This window comes from Phaseolus vulgaris, chromosome 11 (genome assembly GCF_051622355.1).
Source record: "Phaseolus vulgaris cultivar YP4 chromosome 11, ASM5162235v1, whole genome shotgun sequence".
NCBI lineage: Eukaryota > Viridiplantae > Streptophyta > Magnoliopsida > Fabales > Fabaceae > Phaseolus > Phaseolus vulgaris.
The window spans coordinates 53355045-53375264 of record NC_143508.1 but is presented as its reverse complement, the minus strand read 5'-3'; the positions used below and the strand labels follow the sequence as shown (position 1 = coordinate 53375264).

General features: G+C 31.7%; 4 protein-coding genes across 6 annotated transcripts; 3 read left to right on the top strand and 1 right to left on the bottom strand.

The window, feature by feature from the left end:
* Nucleotides 1-390: 390 nt before the first annotated feature.
* Nucleotides 391-2255, bottom strand: LOC137820020 (vestitone reductase; the record flags this gene model as incomplete). Its single annotated transcript, XM_068623791.2, has 4 exons — nt 391-670; nt 791-986; nt 1080-1607; nt 2096-2255. Coding segments are annotated over 4 exons (1032 nt in total), but the record flags the coding sequence as incomplete, so codon positions are not given.
* A 1679-nt stretch (nt 2256-3934) lies between these two features.
* Nucleotides 3935-5171, top strand: LOC137819436 (uncharacterized). The gene has a single exon (XM_068623295.2). The coding sequence runs from the start codon at nt 4436-4438 to the stop codon at nt 5120-5122; it is 687 nt and encodes a 228-aa protein (XP_068479396.1). The 5' UTR covers nt 3935-4435; the 3' UTR covers nt 5123-5171.
* Nucleotides 5172-5360: 189 nt separating this feature from the next.
* On the top strand, nt 5361-11953 carry LOC137819416 (FACT complex subunit SSRP1). 3 transcript variants are annotated; one of them, XM_068623268.2, is made up of 17 exons: nt 5361-5492; nt 5665-5720; nt 6509-6694; nt 6908-7013; nt 7860-7996; nt 8084-8167; nt 8248-8342; nt 8471-8579; nt 8725-8811; nt 8910-9002; nt 9166-9363; nt 9466-9611; nt 9696-9843; nt 10175-10273; nt 10371-10544; nt 11447-11525; nt 11651-11953. In XM_068623268.2, exons 2-17 carry the CDS (start codon nt 5667-5669, stop codon nt 11776-11778), a joined length of 1923 nt encoding a protein of 640 aa, XP_068479369.1. In that variant the 5' UTR covers nt 5361-5492; nt 5665-5666; the 3' UTR covers nt 11779-11953. The 3 variants fall into 3 exon arrangements, with proteins under 3 accessions (XP_068479369.1, XP_068479376.1, XP_068479385.1); XM_068623275.2 differs by having other exon boundaries at nt 5370-5492; nt 5566-5720; XM_068623284.2 differs by having other exon boundaries at nt 5375-5492; nt 5621-5720.
* Nucleotides 11954-14731: 2778 nt separating this feature from the next.
* On the top strand, nt 14732-15664 carry LOC137823662 (zinc finger A20 and AN1 domain-containing stress-associated protein 5). Its single transcript, XM_068628887.2, has one exon. It carries the CDS (start codon nt 14939-14941, stop codon nt 15350-15352), a length of 414 nt encoding a protein of 137 aa, XP_068484988.1. The 5' UTR covers nt 14732-14938; the 3' UTR covers nt 15353-15664.
* The last annotated feature ends 4556 nt before the right edge of the window (nt 15665-20220 follow it).

The window sequence follows — 20220 nt, the reverse complement described above, 5'->3', positions numbered from 1 at the left end:
AAATTAAAACAATTTACATAGATGATATTATAATTATGTAAAGACATACATGGACACTGGACACGACACAAACACTTCGACACGACATGAAACACTTTAACATGTGTAATCTCTATAATGTAGAATATGATGTTTATATATTATATAATTATGAATTATATAAATTGACAATCAAGATTTTTGTAAACAAGTATGTCTGAATTTTTTCTTTGTAGCATAGAAATGTTTCTCACGCCTAGTTCAAAAGAATTTAAGTTTTTAGAAAATCACTATATTTATCCTTTTTAAAATTGTGTTGGAAGCGTGCTATAATTGTCAGATATCAAAAAATTATTTATTGAATTTGACATTTCACTGATACTTATCGTAGGAGCGTCATATACATAAATGTAACTGAACTTCACAGTATTATAATTCCAAAAACAAAAGCATAATGTAAAAAAAAAACTTTTTCAAATGAGATAATTTTTGTCCCACTTTATGAATAACCATCCTCATATATTACATAAATAAGGGTACAAATTACTTAAGAGGTAACCCTTTTTCCTTGCAGCATTGGATTGCATCATCAAGCATCTCCTCAATTCCATACTTGAACACAAATCCAGCATCTATGAGCTTCTTTGATGATAAATCTGGTATCTTCACACCTTTTATTTTGTTGAAACATCTACAATAAATAAAAAAAATAAACCAAACACTTGTTGCAATGAAATCAAAGAAAAACCAAATGCTCAAATCAAGAAGAACTGTCAAATGTGTCACAACATGAAGTTCAACAGAAACTCACTCTACTGTCTCTGGCTTAAATTCTTGGTATTTGGCAGAAACAATTTCAGAGATCCTTTCATAAGTAACCAAACATTTTGAACAATTATACCTCCCTTTTGAATTAGGATTCTCCAGCAGAAATATATGTGCTCTAGCCACATCATCCACATGCACCATTGGTGTCTCAAGCAAGGAATCAAATCCACTTTTTTCTCCTGTGTAAATTTCTTTCTATATATTTACATTTTCTTAACTATCTGTTACACGATAAATGGTAGAAAATAGGATAATCAAATTGCATCACTGACCAAATGAGAATTTCAATGAAGCTTGAACTGAGCCAGGAAGCTTTGGACAAATGAAGGGTCCAAAAACAAAAGTTGGAATCAGAGTCACAACTTCCAATCCATTTTGTTCTCCAAATTCAAGCACTGCCTTCTCTGTCAATGTCTTTGAAACTGCATAACTCCAACCAAATGCCTTTGAAGTTCTAAGAAGATCCACATCAGTCCAAGAGCTTTCATCCATCACTTGTTGTTCTTCTGTGCCACCATGAACCACAGCAGAGGCACTAGAGGTGTAAACAACTCGTTTCACAGTCTTGCAATTCAGGCATGCCTTCAAAATGCCAAGTGCACCATCAATGGATCTTTTGGTCACTACTTCTTCTGGTTCTCTTAGTTCAAAGTCAACTGGGGTAGCAACATGGAAAACTCCAACACATCCTTCAATGACTGCATTGAAGCTTTCTGGATTGCTGAGATCAGCACTCAGAATTTGTAGCCTTTGAGATGCTCCTGGTAAGCCGGTGAGAAAGCTAAGATCCTTCTTGTGTTCTTTGTTTTAAACATCAAAATTGCAGTTTTGGTTCAGTGAATCAAATTGCAAACTAAATCAAATAAAGAACATTTAGAGAGATTAAGAGTGCTGTTCTTTTTTCCATTGGGGGCAATCTTACTCAAATCAACCAAGAATGTTGTTTCTTTGGCAATTCCAAAAGGACCACCATATCAGAAACACACCACAATCATTTAAACATCAATTTCAACACACAGCTTATGCACAAATCATTGAAACTAAATGCCAAAAACAAGTAAAAAAATTCCCACCCTTCAAGCAGCAATGTCTAGTATGAACCCACACCAAAAGGGTATCTGGGAATCAATATGAATATTCAATATATATGGTCAAATTAAGTTCAGGAAACAACTAAGAACAGTGTAGCATTTGATTTGAAATCCTATAACATGAAAAGCTTATAATAAAAAGAAGGAGAATGTTCTGATTCTATAAATGTTTAGCATGTGAGAAGCTTTTGTGTTACCTGGATTGTTTCTCACAGTGGTGTTAACAGAGTAACCATCTTGAAGGAGGGTCTTGATAATCCATGAACCAATAAAACCTGTACCTCCTGTCACACACACTCTTCCTTTTTCTTTCTTCCATTTTCTCAAACCTTTCTTGCTCTGATTACTGCTACAGATTCAATTTTTCTATGCACAGAAAAAAGTTGTAATTGAAAGTGACACTTGTGAACTTTAATTATTCATTATTGTACATGTTTTAGCTTTTTTTTCTTTCTTTCTTTTTTCTATTATCATGATCACATACTTTACCTAATTGCCACACCTTTTATGTTCATGATTTGGGTTTAGGAAAATGTTCGGTGGAGAGTACAATTATTAAATAATAATAATAAATAATTAATTAGATTAAAGATTATTTTAAAAACTAAAAATTATTGATATTTAAAATAGTCTCTATTATTAATAAAAATTTATAAAATAATTTTTAAATTGGTATCTAATTATTAGTTAATAAGGTTTTAGTTAATAATTACTCATGTTCTAAATTAGTCTATATTAGAATCTAAAATATTAGTAGTTAAAACTTTGATAATTAATTTAAATATAAATAATATTTTAATTTATAAAATGAATTTAAACTAGTAATATAATAACTAATTATTTTAGACTCTAAAATTAATTTTTTTTAATGATTTTTTTTAGTGGAAGATTCCAAATTTTATATGTTCTAAAAATAATAATAAATGTAGTTGATGATATGAAACAAAATAAAAATAGAGAGAGAAGTTGAAAATGCCAAATAAGTATTTACAATTTTAAGGTTACTATATATCAATAATGTTTAGGAGTTTTGGGTAATTTATTAATTGTAATTAAATGATAAAAAAGTTATCTAAAATAGATTTAATTGGTAAAATGTTTAAGGTAATTTAGTTATTCATTATTTAGTATTTAATAACTTGTGCTTAACGTTAGTCTAGTACCAAGTTATTATTATGATTGAATTTTATTTAAGATTTACTTAAAGACAAGTTAACAATAACTGTCAACAGAAAGTGACAAATTTGTTGAACGTTAGTTTTTATACATTTATTAAGAGAAAGAGAAATATATATTTAAAAAATAATCTACTAATTTTTTGTATTTTTTTGTATTTTCATTTTCAATTTATCATAATTTTTAACTAATTGACTATTTAAAATATGTAAAATTAAATTACAATAAAATTGATTATTAATTTATATATACTATATGTTTAAAAATTAAAAATAATAATGTTAACTTAATATATAATTCTTATATTATTATACAATTTCAATTTCTAATATTATTTTTAATGTTATCTTAAACTTTTGGTATATATATATATATTACTATATTAAAAGATTTTAATATTTATTGAAAGAAGCATTATATACTAAAATATATGATTCTCATGTTATATTAGCAATGAGAAATTAAATTTTCTTTTTTTATTATTAAAAAAAAGTTTTTTTTTATGTTAAATATTATACATTAAATAAAAAATATATAATAGAAATATATAAACCTTTTACACTTAACCAAGATTAACCAATAATAAAAAATATATAATAGAAATAATAGAAAAAAAAGTCTTTAAAATTAAGCTATGTAAACTTTTTCTGAGTCAAGATGTGGATACTTACCCTTTGGGTCAATGGGAGAGAATAAGGCTCATGCCTTGTGTTTTTTGCACCTCATGATTTCCTTTGCACTTCTCAAGAGTGTGTAAAAGACAAAAGTAACCCTAAACAAAATTGTGTATCATCTCTTTGTTTTTCCTCTCTCTTGCTTCTACCCCCACTTGCTAATTCTTTCTGCACCCCATTGGTTCTCGTGGCACCCTTATAATAGACTTTCGAATTTGAAAGTGTCTTCTGCACTTTTTACAATTTAATTTTTTTTTACATAATAAATAACTTTTAGATTACATAATTCAAAATTATTTATTTAAACTATATAATTCAAAACAGAATTATGAATCCAATTAACATAGAATCGAAAAATTTATGGAGGTGAAAAAAGAGATTCTTTTATTATATTTTGTAATTTTTACCACAATGAAAAAATCTTAATTAAGTTTTAAGTTTTAATTATTATGAAATCAAAACATAGAAGAAGAATTTTCAGTTAGTTTTTATTTTTTATTAATTAAAAGGTTTCTCACAAACTCATTTTCAGTAATTTTAAACATTTTTAAAATTTAATTAACCCACTTGCTACAATTTTTCTCCTTGTTGAACATAGAAGAAGGAAGAAAAAATATTGAGAAGACCAGAAACACATTTTCTTTTTCAATTTTCCCCTTCGCTAGATTCATCTTCCTTCGTACGCTAATGGCCGCCATAATTTCGCGAAGACTAAGGTTAACCTTAACCTCCTCGCTCCGAAAACCCCATGGTTTTTCTTCATCTTCTTCAACCACTTCGTTTTCCCAAAACCCTAATTTTCCAATTTTCAAACCCTTCAGCTTTCTCTCATCAAACCAATTTTCCTCTGCTTCGGACTCCAATGAAGACCGCAAGCCCGCCCCAGGCCCACCCCAAGCCCAAAGCCCATACCCAAGCCAAAACCCAAACTTCAAGCACCAGGAGATCGAAGGCCCCACAGTGGAACGAGACCTCTCCCCACTCGCGGCCGAGACGCGCGTGGTTCTGGAAACCATGATGAGGAACATGTACAGGCTGAGCCACGCCCTCGCCGCCATGGGTCTGGTTCACCTCACTCTCGGCGCGTGGGTCACGTACCAGACGAAATCGGACCCCGTGACGGAGGTCTCCGTGCAGAGCCTTGTGGCGTTCGCGTTTCCGTTCTCGGTGGCGTTCATGCTGCGGCGCGCGCTGAAGCCGATTCACTTCTTCAGGAAGATGGAGGAGCAAGGGCGGTTGCAGATCCTCACGCTCACGCTCCAAACCGCGAAGCAGTTGAACGCGCTCTTCGCTAGGGCTCGTGTGGTTTCTCTGCTGTGCGTTTTTGCTGTTGTTGTTGGTGTGGGAACCGCAGTGGCTTCCAAATTCACCTAATTTTGTAATTCAGAATAAATAAATATATGTTGCCTTTTTATTCTTTTTACTTATGATGATGTTGATTTGTCAAAAAAATTAGTTACATATTTTATCATTATTTACAATTAAGTAAAAAAAAAATTACCGATAAAAAATAAGTATATCTGAATTTAATTCATATAACATAAATAATAATATATAATTTATTGAAGTGAATATAAATATTAATTTTGAAATTATTAAAAAAAATATGATAGAAAAGTTATAAGAATTGAAGAACTTGGTTCGGGTCTTATTGCTGATGGCGTGTTCCGCGTCTCACTCCATTGTAACAAATTTCTGATTGGAAGAAGGAGAAACAAACCTAGTTCTCTCCTTCGTGAAGATTGTGAGCAATTTTGCGTCTTCGCTATTACATTTTCATTTCTTCATTGATTTTCTATTCAGTTTTGTTTTTTCAGCTATTTCTCTCACTCACATGGTGGTTCTGATGTGGCTATGCATGTACGGATAAAGCCGTGTTTTCCTTTGTGAATTTTGTCATTGTCCTTGATTTTCAGCCATGACGGACGGTCATCAATTCAACAATATCACTCTCGGAGGCCGTGGAGGCACTGTAAACCCTCTAATCTTAGTTTTGCTGCTCTTTTCCGTGTGTATGGTTGAATTTATAAGAAAATATTTCCATGAATCTATGCATGTGTTTGAATTAGCGAGTGTTGTAAAAAGAGACTTCCCCGAATGTGAGTTTGAGAATGCAACGTGTTTGGTAAAAGTTGTGAAAAAAGTATTTCCGAAAATAAGAGCTCGGGCATGCATGTTTTCAATGTTTGGTTTATAAAAAATATTTTCAGGAATCTATGATTACTTTTGAAGTTTGAATAGTGGTATAGAATAGAATGGAATTAGTTGGAACAGAATGGGTGTCTTGGAATGAAATAAAAATACCATTGCATTGTTCGGATGTTTTAGAATGAAATGGAACAAATATTTCATTTTATTGTTTAAACAACTGGCGGAGTTGAATGATTTATAACCTTTTCATTTCCATATTATCTCTATTCTCAATATGGGTCTGTTTGGATACAATCTTGGTATAGTATGATGAAATCGAGTGAGTTGTTTTTGTTCCAATTTTTTCTATCTTCTACAGTAAAAAGTTATTTGATTTGGTGTGATGTAATAAGTATTTGTTTAGTATAGGTAGGAAGAGACTGAATCTGCATGGCCTTACTCAGTTGTACTGCATGTTTCATGTCAAGTTTTTACAATTAGTTGCTTTTTTAATTCAAAGCTAATAGCAATTAGAGTCGAAGAATTGATTTTTTTTTACTGAATTTGTGAATGAGACTGAAATTTGCAGTTGAGATGTATGACACTTCTTCTCCTGTTGTGAGGTTGCAGAATCCAGGACAGATAAAAATACACTCTGGAGGAATAGTATGGAAGAGACAGGGCGGTGGTAAATTAATTGAAGTTGATACATCCGATATAGAGGGGGTGACATGGATGAAGGTTCCAAAGACTAACCAACTTGGTGTTCAAATTAAAGATGGATTGTACTACAAGTTCACTGGTTTTCGTGAGCAGGTTACTCCCTCTACCCCTCCCGATGTGTAGTTAAGTAGGATGTGCAAAAATGTGCAGTTACTTTGGATGTGCATAAAAATGAATTCATAACTTTGGTTAGGTTTTTCTTATATTATGGTGCTTTAGCCCTTTGACAGATATAAATACTGAGGACTTGGACTTCAGTTGCTATCAATATTCGTTCTTATGTGGTAATTTTATACATTTTTGCAGGATGTTGTAAGTTTGACCAACTTTTTCCAAAACACTTGTGGAATAACAGTACGGGAGAAGCAACTCTCTGTTAGCGGACGTAATTGGGGAGAAGTTGATCTAAATGGTTTGCTATATTAAGTGAACTGACTTATTTGTTGTAATTGATATTCTTCTCATGATTTGTCACATATATCTTAAACATCTCTGTCATCCTTACTTGCTGTAAATTTGATAATTTAGTGTGTGGGAAAAAAAAGTTAATTTGACATTGTATTCTGTTTGATTCAGTAGCACCCCATGAAGAAATGGTATGTAAAATTTTTAGTAAAGGATAAAACTCTCCTATCCTAATTTCAAAGAAATTCAGTTGATATCATCCAATTTTTATTTGGAGGAGTTATCTTGTATAGTGCTGGATGTTTTCCATATATGAATAAAGGCTGAAAACTTATGTGCTGTGGTGCTATTTTTTTTCTCCCCAATTTGCAGTTGGTCATTTTCTTTTTGTTATACTCTAAGGCTGTGTTAACAATGGTGAAAATTAAATTATTTCCATAATCCTTCAGTGCTATAAACTGTTATAGTTAGAACCAGTTTTTGTTAGGGTAAATTTGTGGAAAAGTGACCCAAACATATTTTATAAACAAATTATTTTTCATAAAAACAACTGAAAATGATGACAAAAAACTGTCCCAAACATGCTGTAAGTGTCAAATGGATTTAGGCGCCACTCCCTCCACTTTGGTAATCATAGTAAGTGCAATTCTGAGTGTAAAAAAGCTGTTAAGATAGGAAAGTTGTTTTATGTATGTGTAGTGTTTGGGTGGTGATGGTAACTTTATCTCATTCTTGTTTTCTTTTGTAATCAAATAGTTTGTCTTTATGTTGGGCAACTTGTTTGATAATGATAAAACTGACTTGAACATTTCTACAGTTATACTGGACTTTTATGTTTCTGTTTCCATTTCAGGAAATATGTTGGCTTTCATGGTTGGTTCAAAGCAAGCTTTTGAGGTGTCGCTTGCAGATGTCTCCCAAACACAGCTTCAAGGGAAGAATGATGTGATCTTGGAGTTTCACGTGGATGACACAACTGGAGCTAATGAGGTTTATCTACATTTTCATGCATTTTAACATATTAATTTTCAATGATTGTGCATTGTTTTTATGGTCTATTCCTTTTTATGTTATCAGAAAGATTCACTGATGGAGATAAGTTTCCATATACCAAGTTCCAACACCCAGTTTGTTGGCGATGAAAAAACTCCTCCTGCTGAGGTGAGTTTCTTTGTGGAAATAAAAGATCCAGTCTTATATTAACTTCTAAGTTAAATGACATTTTATCTTTTCTGCATCAGGTTTTCCGCAGCAGAATAATGTCTATGGCTGATGTTGGTGCTGGAGGTGAAGATGCTGTTGTTACATTTGAGAGTATTGCGATCCTTACACCAAGGTAATGTATTTAAAGGCATATACATATATTCAAGTATTTTTGGGCTTTTGGCTTCTCATAGTTTATTCCACTTGTATTGTTGTTCTTCCAATTAAGTATTAATAGTAAAACTTTGTTCTTTTATGTAGAGGACGATACATTGTTGAGTTACACATGTCATTCTTGCGACTTCAGGGACAGGCTAATGATTTCAAAATCCAATACAGCAGTGTAGTTCGCCTATTTTTACTTCCTAAGGTTCATTTCCTTATTCTGTACTTTCATTCGACTGATATTTGTTTTCATATTTAAGTGACCAGTAAAATTTCAATTACATTAGCCAGCCATGTATTTAAATTTGGACTTGTTAAGTGTAGTGACGATTTCTCTTATGTATGTGTAGTCTAATCAACCACATACCTTCGTCATTATTAGTCTTGATCCCCCTATTCGGAAGGGACAAACTTTGTACCCTCATATTGTGATGCAGGTAATTGCTGCTTCTCAATGGTTCATGGTTTGCTAATTTATATGATGTGCATTCTATTTGTTTATGAATTTGACATTGTTTTGCTCATTTCTACATAGTTTGAATCTGATTATGTTGTCCAAAGTGAATTGACAATGAATGAAGATCTTTATAACACAAAGTACAAGGACAAGTTAGAGCTGTCTTATAAGGTATCGCTTAAAACTGTTCATAATTGATTCATATGTCCATATATAAACCCCTGAGATACTGTTCTTGAAGGATTAATCACATGATTTGAGAATTTATTAATTGTTGGTCATGCATATCACATGATGCAGTAGCTGACGTGTTTCATTTTCAATTCACAACCAGGGACTTATTCATGAAGTGTTCACTACAATATTACGTGGCTTGTCTGGTGCCAAAGTCACTAAGCCTGGAAAATTTAGGAGTTGTCAGGATGGCTATGCTGTGAAATCATCTTTGAAAGCTGAAGATGGAATTCTGTATCCCCTTGAGAAGAGCTTCTTCTTTCTACCTAAGCCTCCTACTCTTATTCTTCATGAAGAGGTATAATGGATTGTGCTTGCTGACCACCACATATCAATTTCTGGTTGATAGCATCTGATATTTAAACAATGAGGTTTTACTTCTTTTCTCCTTTCCTATTAGATTGACTATGTGGAATTCGAGAGGCATGCTGCTGGTGGTTCCAATATGCATTATTTTGACCTTCTTATCAGACTAAAATCTGAACAAGAGCATCTCTTCCGTAATATTCAGAGAAATGAGTACCACAATTTGTATGAATTTATTAGGTAAATAATAGCTCATTGCCAAATTTTACGTAGGATTAACCGTTTTATAAAGTATAATCAACTGTTTTATACCTGAACATGCAGTTCAAAGGGCTTGAAAATTATGAACTTAGGAGATGGTCAACCTACTGCTGGTATAAAGAAGGTTCTCGAGAATGACGATGACGATGCTGTTGATCCACATCTTGAGCGCATAAAAAATGCAGCTGGTGACGATGAAAGTGATGAGGAGGTGATCGAACAGATATTTTAAATCACTTATCTTTAGTTCATGTGTAGCGTTTAGAAAATTTGTGTTCTAGTTTTAGAAATCAAGGAGGCAACATTTATTTGTGCTGACCAACTTCTGATTATAGTTGGTGCATGAAAATCTTCAGTGAATTCGGAGCTTACATTTTAGTTTTTGCTATTCTTGAGCTTATTTTGCAGCTGACCTTTCGCCTATTTTAAGTGTCTATTTCTTGTGTTCGCAAGCTTCTCAACTTTAGTCTTTGGGAGCTTAATGTGGCAGGGTTTTTCTAGTCTTGTTTCTGTATTAATTAAACTGTGGAAAATGTCTACAGGATTCAGATTTTGTTGCTGACAAGGATGATGAAGGTTCTCCTACTGATGATTCTGGGGCAGACGATTCTGATGCCAGTAAAAGTGGCGATGAGAAAGAGGCACCTGATTTTCTTTTTTGCCTTTGTTATCTTAGTAGTACTTCTCTACTCTTAAATCTATGGTGTGTCTGATACCTTAATGATTGCAAATTTTCAGAAGCCTGCCAAGAAGGAAATAAAGAAGGACCTGCCTCCTAAGGCATCTACTTCTAAAAAGAAATCAAAAGATGATGAAGATGGAAAAAAGAAAAAACAGAAGAAGAAGAAAGACCCAAATGCACCCAAGAGGGCAATGTCTGGTTTTATGTTCTTTTCTAAATTGGAAAGAGAGGTATGTTCTGTTCCCAGTCTTATACATCGGTGCTGGTATGGTTTCGGATGTGGGTGGTGGGAATTTTTATCACCAAACTTATGATAGCTGCTGCCCAGCCTCAGAGTTTGGGGTTCACAGATTACAATGGCAATGTGCATGCTAATTACACAAACTTCTGCATTAGTATTTTTAGAAGGAAAAATGAAATAAGTTTTATGCATAAGTTAATTTTTTTGTGAGAAAAACAATATAAAAGAGTTTTTATAAATTGGTTTATGTATAAATTATTTTTAACTTATGAAAAACCTAAATTTATTTTTACTTATATTTTTCTCCTACTAGTGCCTATTAAAAAACTCATAGCCTTTTTGTCTATGTTATAATTATAAAATTAAGGAATACATCTTATATAATTAAGAATATCTAGATTTTATATATATATATATATTATTAGAGCATGTTTTTTTATTAGAGGATATCAAATCTCCTCTACTTATTGTATTGATTCCTTTTTCTCAATATAAATAAAACATCTATATGTTGTCTTAGTAACACATGGTTTTAGTTCAATGTCTCTCTCTCTCTTGTATAGTGTATCAGTCTGGATGATGTGAAAGAAAGAGTGGAAGAGAAAAGAAGTATGTGAGACATGAATTAATAGTGGGGTTGTTTGAATGAAGTGAAATAGAGTGGGGAGAGAGAAAAAATAAGTAGAAAATTTGAATGAATATGTGTTTGATTGTAAAGAAGAGGAAAGTGAGAATTTGTTATGAAATGATATTATATACCCTTGATTTTATTTTTTTTAATTTAAGAATTCACAAAATCTACATGAAACGGTTAACTGGTCAAGCAGGGGTTTATATAAGTTGAGTTCTCTTTATATAATATTTCCTGAAAGTATTTTAACTTTTTGACAGAATCTCAAGAAAACTAACCCTGGAATCTCATTTACGGATGTGGGAAGAGTACTTGGAGAGAAATGGAAAAAAATGTCAGGTATGCAATGTTGCCAATTTTTAATTTTATGCAGTTCCATTCCACCATGTCTAATTCGTCATCTGAGCTTTATTACATATGTTTATTAACTAAACTGTATATTGTTTCACCTGTTGAATGCTCAGTGGAAGAGAAGGAACCATACGAGGCAAAAGCACGTGAAGATAAAAAACGTTACAAGGATGAGATTAGTGACTACAAGAATCCCCAACCCATGAATGTTGATTCAGCAAATGTATCTGACGGTACCTGAGGCTAGTTCAATATTGAAAATAATCCTCATTTTCTATGTGAATGCAATTGTCTGCAGAAACTTTCTGTCATTGAAATGCAAGCCAGTGTAAGTTATGCTCCATGTATTTTTCCTGGAGATGGCATCTACTCGTTAACTTTGAAAATTGATACAATACAAGTAATGTTCTTTGAAATGGCTTGATAACTTGTGAAAGGTGATTGGAATGTTCTGAGTCTTGTGCTTTTGAGGGGTTGAAACCTCAGTTGGTTTGCATGGCTTTGGGGAAGACAGGGAAAGGATGACCTTGCTTTGTTGACCAGGTTCTTGTGCCTTTTTGTTGTTGTTCTTCAAATGATCATAATTGAAAATGTTCAATGGAACTTACAAAATGATAAGATTCTAAAGAAAAAAGCAAATAAAGAAATAGAGAGAAATGAGAAATGGTAATTGAGTGGCTGTGATTAATTAAAATCTATAAATCAACACCTTAAAAGTACCATTATGGAATTTACAGTTTGTAAAACATGAGAAATTGATGGAGATGATTTGATCTTTGACAATTTGGAAGGTGCAATGGATTGTGCATAAAATCAGAAATGGTTGTAGCAGTAGCAGTATATTATACCTTTCTTTTTCTCCACCTCAGATCCTACTCTTTCAACCAAGCTACCAACATTGACTAAATGGTCATTAACACGTTTACAATGCATCAGAAAAACCTTTGCATGTTTCCTCAATATGTCTGTTTTTGTCTTTTTGTTCTTTTGTTTGACATTAGGTAGTTAGATTGAACATATATGGTTACATACAATTATTGTAACCTAAAATGAGATGTCTGTATTAAATGTAAAACAATTATGGTTATTCTAATTATTAGCATTTATTTTTTATAATTGTGCATCTGGTGAATGACTTAAATTTCTGTGTGATTACTTTACGTATTAATTTCTGTAATAAAAATTCACATCACAATTATTATAAACTATTGTAGTTATGAACAACGCGACAATAGTAATATTATTAGTATAATAACTTGATTGTGAAGAAAAGATACTATTACTCAGCAGTATATTTTTCCTTAAAACGATTATTAGAACGTCTTAATGTGCTAACACACTCACATTAACCATTAAATTTTACACTAAAATACTTTTACCCAAACAAATAATGAAATAACACTTATATTTTAATGATTAGTACACTTTTTTTATATATAAAGCTTTTATGTTTTTATTATTATTATGCAACTTGACATCGCAGTTATTCTGATACTTCAATTAACAACAGTCATATGTAATTAATCACACGAAAAAAATATTATTAAAAACAAATACAAAAAATTTATGGAGATATTAGACAAAAACTTATATGTTAACAAAAATAGTACATAATTAGACTATACTTATTAGACTATACTTATTATAAAGAATTCTAAAAACAGAATAAAGGAAATTTTATTGTACCAATAAAATGATTTTCTATGAATAAATCTTAAATTAGTCAACTTATCAGCATACGCATTCCTTTGATAAAAAATATGAGTAAACTTATAAATTTGATTTTGTCATAGTAATTAACACAAATATTTATAGTAATTAACACAAGTATTTCATCAAATACAAAATATTTAGATACATTAATCCTAAAAATAAATACAACACAAATTAAGATAAAATAACATATTGAACATCAAAAAACACGCAAAGAAACTTCCAATAAATACGCCTTTACCAATTCCCACTTTATTATTTTTTTGTTAATCTATACATTCTAATCATGGAATAAAATACAAAATCAAACATCTTAATAATTTCCATAATTTGATTTTGTTTTTTGAACTTCTCGTTTCTGAATAGACCCAATGTTGATAACGTAATGAGAAAAACACGCTCCCATCCCTTTCACTAGAACGGGAAACGCTGTGACACGTGCGAGGAGCAAGTGGCAAAGACAAGTGTGCGAGCACACGTGTCAGTGACAATATGGACGAAAATGACCTCTGAGAAAACGAGGGTCAGATTTGGCGGCTAGCTTCTTCCTTCTTGTCACACACGGCTCACCTTTTTTTTACCCTCATTTTCCCATTTTACCCCTTTCTTGCAAAGTCAATAACTTCATAAACTTTTAATAATCTTCTTAAAACTCATTTTTATCATTTTTTTAATTATTTCACAGCATATTTACAATTCAACTTATAAATTTAATCCTTCAAAACAAATTTTTTTCATGTTTAGTATTAGTTTCGTCTTGTAAAAAAAACATTCTTTTTATCATTCTAAACAAATACAAATTAATTCCTTAAATAAACTTTAACACATCTTAAATAACAAATGGTGAAGTTTTGGTGCATGATTGGCATTAAGAAGTAGCCCCAAACAAAATCTTTTTTATGTAAAGTATTTTGTAAAGCTTTCCACTTTAGTTTCATGGTTGAACATGTTTGGATTAATCCATCTTCCAAATAGGTTTCTTCATTAGGCCAAACAAGTAGTTCAACTTTTATCTTTCATTTATAGCATTGTAGTTAAAGAATAAAAAACACAACTTTCTCATCATAGAATATTTTTTTTTTTAAATTGTCAATTGGTACCAAACAAGAGGTCTCCATCTTGTTACTGACATAACCAAATTTATTAAGTCGGATAGAAAATTAACCACACCAAACAGTAAATAAATATTAAATACGTTCTTAATTATAATCTAAAACAAAATTCTAATTCCATGATAATTATATAAGAGTTTATAAAAAAAAAAATACGTCATGTTATCAAAATGTATTTTACCTAAAAAGAAAATCATTTGATAAGCTAGAGAGAAAATAAAAGACAATGAACCGATAAAAAATAAAATAATAGTTCTCTCTATTCAATGAAAATAATTTTTTTTTTAAGAAAAACACCATTTTTATAAATAATTAATAAATTGAAAGAAAAAAAAAAGTAGTGGAGAAGTTGGTAATTGCATTAGAATGAATGAAAAGAAAGTTTCCTTTCCATACGCGTCTCTACGACGCCCATATTCTATCTCTCCTTTCATTACCAACCTCTCATCTCTCTCTTTTACAAATCCTCTCTCTCTCATTTCCAATCTCAATAATCTCTCTCTCTCTCTCTCTCTCTTTCTCTTTCTCTTTCTTCTTCTTCTTCTTCTTTTCTCCTTCTCACCAAAACGCACTATAATGGCTCAGAAGGCGCAGAAAAACGACACCGACTTCAAGGTCCCGGAGCCAATCACCCCCTGCGCCACAGCCACCGCCGCCGCAGCAACTTCCATTTCCGAACCATCTAGATTCTTTGACGCTGCAACTCCCGCCACGTCGTCGCGTTCGCCCAAGCGCTCGCTTCCTCTAGAGGACGCTGCGAACGCCGACCGGACGGTGGCATCGGAGCCGAAGCGCGCGGTGAACCGGTGCTCGGGATGCCGGCGGCGCGTCGGGCTGACCGGATTCCGCTGTCGGTGCGGTGACCTTTTCTGCGCTGAGCACCGGTACACGGACCGCCACGACTGCTCCTACGACTACAAGACCGTCGGGAGAGAGGCCATCGCGAGGGAGAATCCCGTCGTGAAGGCCGCGAAGATCGTGAAGGTCTGAAAACCCTAAATCGGAGAAGGAGAAAAAACACTTCGATCGATCGCTGAGACGAAACGACGCGAAACGAAGGCGTTTCGACGCGGTTGGAGATTTAACAGTCTCACGATCGCAGTTAGGTGGTTAATTTAATTACTCGCAGCGCGTCTCATCTCGGGCGCGTGGGTGGGATCTGGGAAAGTTGTAACCTGAACGTGAAATTCTCGGTGATCCTTTTTTTTATTTTTTTATGTATAATTTCTTAATTTTTATGTGCTTTTCTTTTTTTTTAATCTCGAGTTGGGATTTATAAATTATTGTGATTATTATGTGATTTTTTCTTGGCTCAATTATATTTATTTTTCTTTATTTCTTAGTTTGGGTTTTCTTTCATGATTTTAGGTTAAACATGAATTTAGTCTTTGGAATGTTTTTTATTTTATTTCTAAATTAGTTTGTTTGACATTTGATCTCCATTTTATTTCTATTTTTTATTCTTGTAATATTAAAGTTTCTATTTTCTACTTATTATTGTAAATGAAGGTTATCGAACTCAGAACAAAAATTAAAGCAATCGAAATTAAGTAATTTTTTCTTTTAAAAAAATAAAACATGATTATACTTCAGGACTGAATATATTTTAAAAATATTATATTGTTTTAAGAAATAAAATTATTGTGAAATAAAATAAAATGTATTTTAGTTTTTTTTTTTACTATCTTATTTTTAGCATAGGATTCAGGGTGTGGGGGAAAAGGTAAATTAGATTGAAGTTGAGGGTATAGTTGTCAAATTGTTCTGTACTTTGAATTTTGGAATTTTCGAGAATAGTGATGATGATAGAAAGTTGGGTGGGCCCACTTGATTAGACATGTGACATTTTTTAATTATTATCGCGATATATTGGTTAGTGGGTGATATCGTGTCGTGATGCAGCCGCAGCGAGATCTCGCGATTCCTGTTTCCATCGTTCGTGATGGTGACGCTTAACTTTTTGGCTTGTAGCCAATGGGATTGCGCCACGTGTGAGGTGCTAATTGGATTCGCGTCTCGTTGATTACTGCGTTGTGGTTATTTTATTTGGATAGAAGAATCTCGAGGGAATGTGATGAGATGATCCAACGCCTAGGATTTCGTGATAAAAGTTTTTTTTCCACCTCTTCAAATGTATATTAAAATATTGTTAATTTCTTTTTCTAAAATAATAAAAATATTAAAACTTTGTTATTTTATTTTAGGTTTGAATAAAACTCTTCTCGTGTTCAGTATGTAATATTTAATCTTCAATGAAAAGTGTGCGCAGGTTAATGGAAAAAGTCATTAGCTGAGGGGTGCGCATGATATGCCATCTCTTTGTGCGTAGATCATGCGTGATGATGATGCATGTATCTTTTAATTTTAAATGATCATATTGCTTTGTTAAAGTTTTAAAAATGATAATATAATTAAAATATGAAATTTATTAACTACTTGAACTATTGTACAAAGTTAGGATGATATATTTAAAATGTATTAAGATTGAGATGATAATAAGGTTAAACTGTCGTAATAAAATATTATGATCTATGATTAAAAAAAAGAAATCAATTGTTCAATTAAAGAAAAAAAAGAGTCAATTATTCAACCGGTAGAAAATTTCTTAATTTTTTTTACAAGAACATAAATTTTTTAATTTTTTAAAATTATATACAGTAATTAAACGAATGTTTGTGTAATTTAAATGTTGAATGAAATTGGCACATTAGAAACCCAAGTAGCATATGCTGGTGAATAAGGGAAAAAAAAGTAAAAACATATATATGATTAAGAAAGATCATAAAAGTATTTGGATTTAAGTCCATGATATATAGGTTTAGTTTTTATTTTCGATATTTTCTCTCTTAGAAAATTAAAGAAGAAATAAATTCATTTGAATAAAAAGAATAGAACAAACAAATAGATGTTGTTGGATGATAAAGATTCTTCTGCCTTTAACTTTCTCTTGTTGGTGGAAAGTGATTCCTCAACATTTTTTTTTAATTTTAATTTGGGTTGAACATATGCATGATAATATATGTCTGGGAGCAACTCACTATGGACATCGATCACAATAATCTAGGGCTACCCCACTTACCATATGGTAAAATCCAAGTAACACCACATAAACAATAATTTTATTTTTTTTTGTAAATTAGTCTTCAATGATATTTTTCCCAGTTTTATACTTACCAAATTATTATATATATATATATATTAATATGTTTTGATGTGGTTGATAGAGTAAAGTAGAGAATGGAAAAAAGAGAATTAGAGTGGATGGTGTGAGTTTGTTGTGATTTGTGTGAAAAGATTTGTGGAGCATATTGTTGTTTGTTTGTAAGGTGCATTGGTGAGAATGTCATGTTGACAAGAGATACATCTTCAATATGCCTTGCTTTCCCACTCACTTCTCACTTTCCTCCACTCTCAACATATCAATACACTTTCTAAATAAAACTCACCCCAACCCTTTAAAAAACTTACACCTACTTAGCTTCATCACTTCTCCATCTTGAGTGTGGTACACCAACCAAACCCATCTTCAACATCTTTCTCATAGCTCCTTGTCTATGGCAATGGAATTATATAGGTACACTATATGTGGCTACCAAACATACATTTGCAAATAAAAATGTGAATGGATATGGAAAAGAATATGTAATTTCAATTCAGAATTTTCTATCCTTAAAAGGATTATAATTGGAATTAACAATTGAGCATTGATGTTTAGGATATGAAATGACAGGTCCAGATTAACCTGAAATGAGTTATTGTCATTTATTGTTTCTTGTTTATGTATTAAGGTCATGAGAGCTTAATATTATTGTTGGAACAAACAAAGATATTGTGTGTCATTCTAATTATGTTTCCAACATTTATCTTTTAATAGGGATCAATAGTTATCTCTTAATAAGGATCAATAGTCAGTTTCTCTATTTTCTAATTTTGATAGTTTTGTATATATAACTGTTTGTTTTTTCTTGTATCCACACATAGTTCTTTAATCAATGAGAATTTCTTTTGTACTCTATTTCTTCTCTTCATTTCTCATGCTTCCTAGATTATCTCAATCTTCTCGTTTCCCTTTTTTTTTTTTTGTGACATGATTATGCATAACCAGTAAACACACCATGCTCTGTTGTGTAATCACTACAATTTCTTTTTTCTTGATTCTTTCTTGCTATTATCTTTCTTTATTGTTGCTTTCTTTTCTATTTTCATGGTAGACGAATTCCAACAAACACATGCTGCGAAGAGCTTCTTGAATTTACACCTTAATATGATTCGAATACGTGTATTGTTTCTTCGGTTCTTAATAGAAATAATTTTCATTCTAGGAGTATATCAATGATTACAATCCTTATTGCTAAAAACAAGCTTGAATTTGTTAATGGAAGCTTGAATTTTTGTTAAGTTAACATCTAGTTCTGGAGATAGTCTTCATGGTCCCTCTTCTTATAAAAGATTGATTGGAAGACTCATATAACTAATACTAGATTAGATAGAACTCAAGTTGGTCATCACCTTATTGGTTTTTCTTGACTCCAACTAATGCTCATCATCAAGCGGTCATGCGTGTTTTGTGATATTTGAAGCAAACCCTTGGAAAAGGAATATTTCTTATTGTAAACAATAAGTTCTAGCTACAAAGGCATAATGATTCTACTAGGTAGGATGTGTTGATACTAGAAGATCAATGAATGACTACGTAGTTTATTTTGGAAATTCTCTTATATCTTGCGTTATAAGAAGCAGTCTATTATCTATGAAAACTCATCTAAAGTTGAATATAGATTCTTAACTTCGACTACTTATGAATTACAATGGATTGCATATACTATTGAAATAGCTTTCAATCAGGTGATGCATGAATGGAAAAAACACATTGATTGTCATATTAATAGAGAGAAAATTAGTAGTGATTTGTTGAAGCTTCTTCTTATTTCTTATAACATGCTTATTTGATCACTCTTCCATATCTTTCCCTTTCCATCTTCATATTTAGATGATGGGTGAATGAGCAAAATTCATAGGTTGTAAGTGAACTTTAAAGAAAAACATCATCTTGGTAGTCCATACAAAAATATAATGCAAGATTAGTAGTAAAAAGGAATTATTTTGATATCTTTTCTCCAATTTCCATGATTTCCTTTATTAAAGTGTTTCTAACTTTAACCTTTATCCGTAAGTTACTTATTCTTCAAATGGATGTGAAGACGACCTTTTGAATGATGAATTGAAGGAAGAGATTTATATGACTTACCTAGTTGGTCTGTAGTTATTGGTCAAAAGATCAAAGTATGGGAACTTTTAAAAGTCTCATATGGACCAAAGAGACACCAAAAACTGGTATGAAAAACTTGATGATGTTGTACTCAATGATAGTTTCTACCATAGGTGTTGATAAATGTATGTGCACTAAATTTGAAAATAATGTGAGTACGTTATTATATGTTTTTATGTTGATAAAACCCAATGTCTCAATCAAAATGATTGGGATGCACTTGCAAGTCTCATTAAATATTTAAGAGGCATTATGAATTATGTCATTGAATATATCATATTTTCCATTGTGTTAGAAAGATATAGTGATGCTAATTGGATCACTGATGAGTATATATTTATTCACACTTAATAGCTTTAATCATAGATTATTTGACTATAATAATAAATAAATTTGTTGTTTTAATTAATATTCATATAATTGGGTTTATTTAGACCTTAACTATTATTTTTGGTAATTTTGTGTTTTTAGGGTAAATGATCTGAAGTTGTTTACCTTTGTGAATAGACCAAATATGCAAAAGTCCAAGTTGCTTCTTTGAATCGAAACAAAAAACAAATTCTGAGGAGAAGAAAGAGAAAATAAAAGC

Excerpts from the sequence above, each read along its gene's own strand:
- LOC137819416 (XM_068623268.2), top strand. The coding sequence starts at position 5,667 with ATGACGGACGGTCATCAATTCAACAATATCACTCTCGGAGGCCGTGGA. Across the intron at positions 5,721-6,508 it reads TCGGAGGCCGTGGAGGCACT|AATCCAGGACAGATAAAAAT; the intron begins GTAAACCCTCTA and ends GTGAGGTTGCAG. Across the intron at positions 9,364-9,465 it reads CTCTTATTCTTCATGAAGAG|ATTGACTATGTGGAATTCGA; the intron begins GTATAATGGATT and ends CTTTCCTATTAG.
- LOC137819436 (XM_068623295.2), top strand. The coding sequence starts at position 4,436 with ATGGCCGCCATAATTTCGCGAAGACTAAGGTTAACCTTAACCTCCTCG.
- LOC137823662 (XM_068628887.2), top strand. The coding sequence starts at position 14,939 with ATGGCTCAGAAGGCGCAGAAAAACGACACCGACTTCAAGGTCCCGGAG.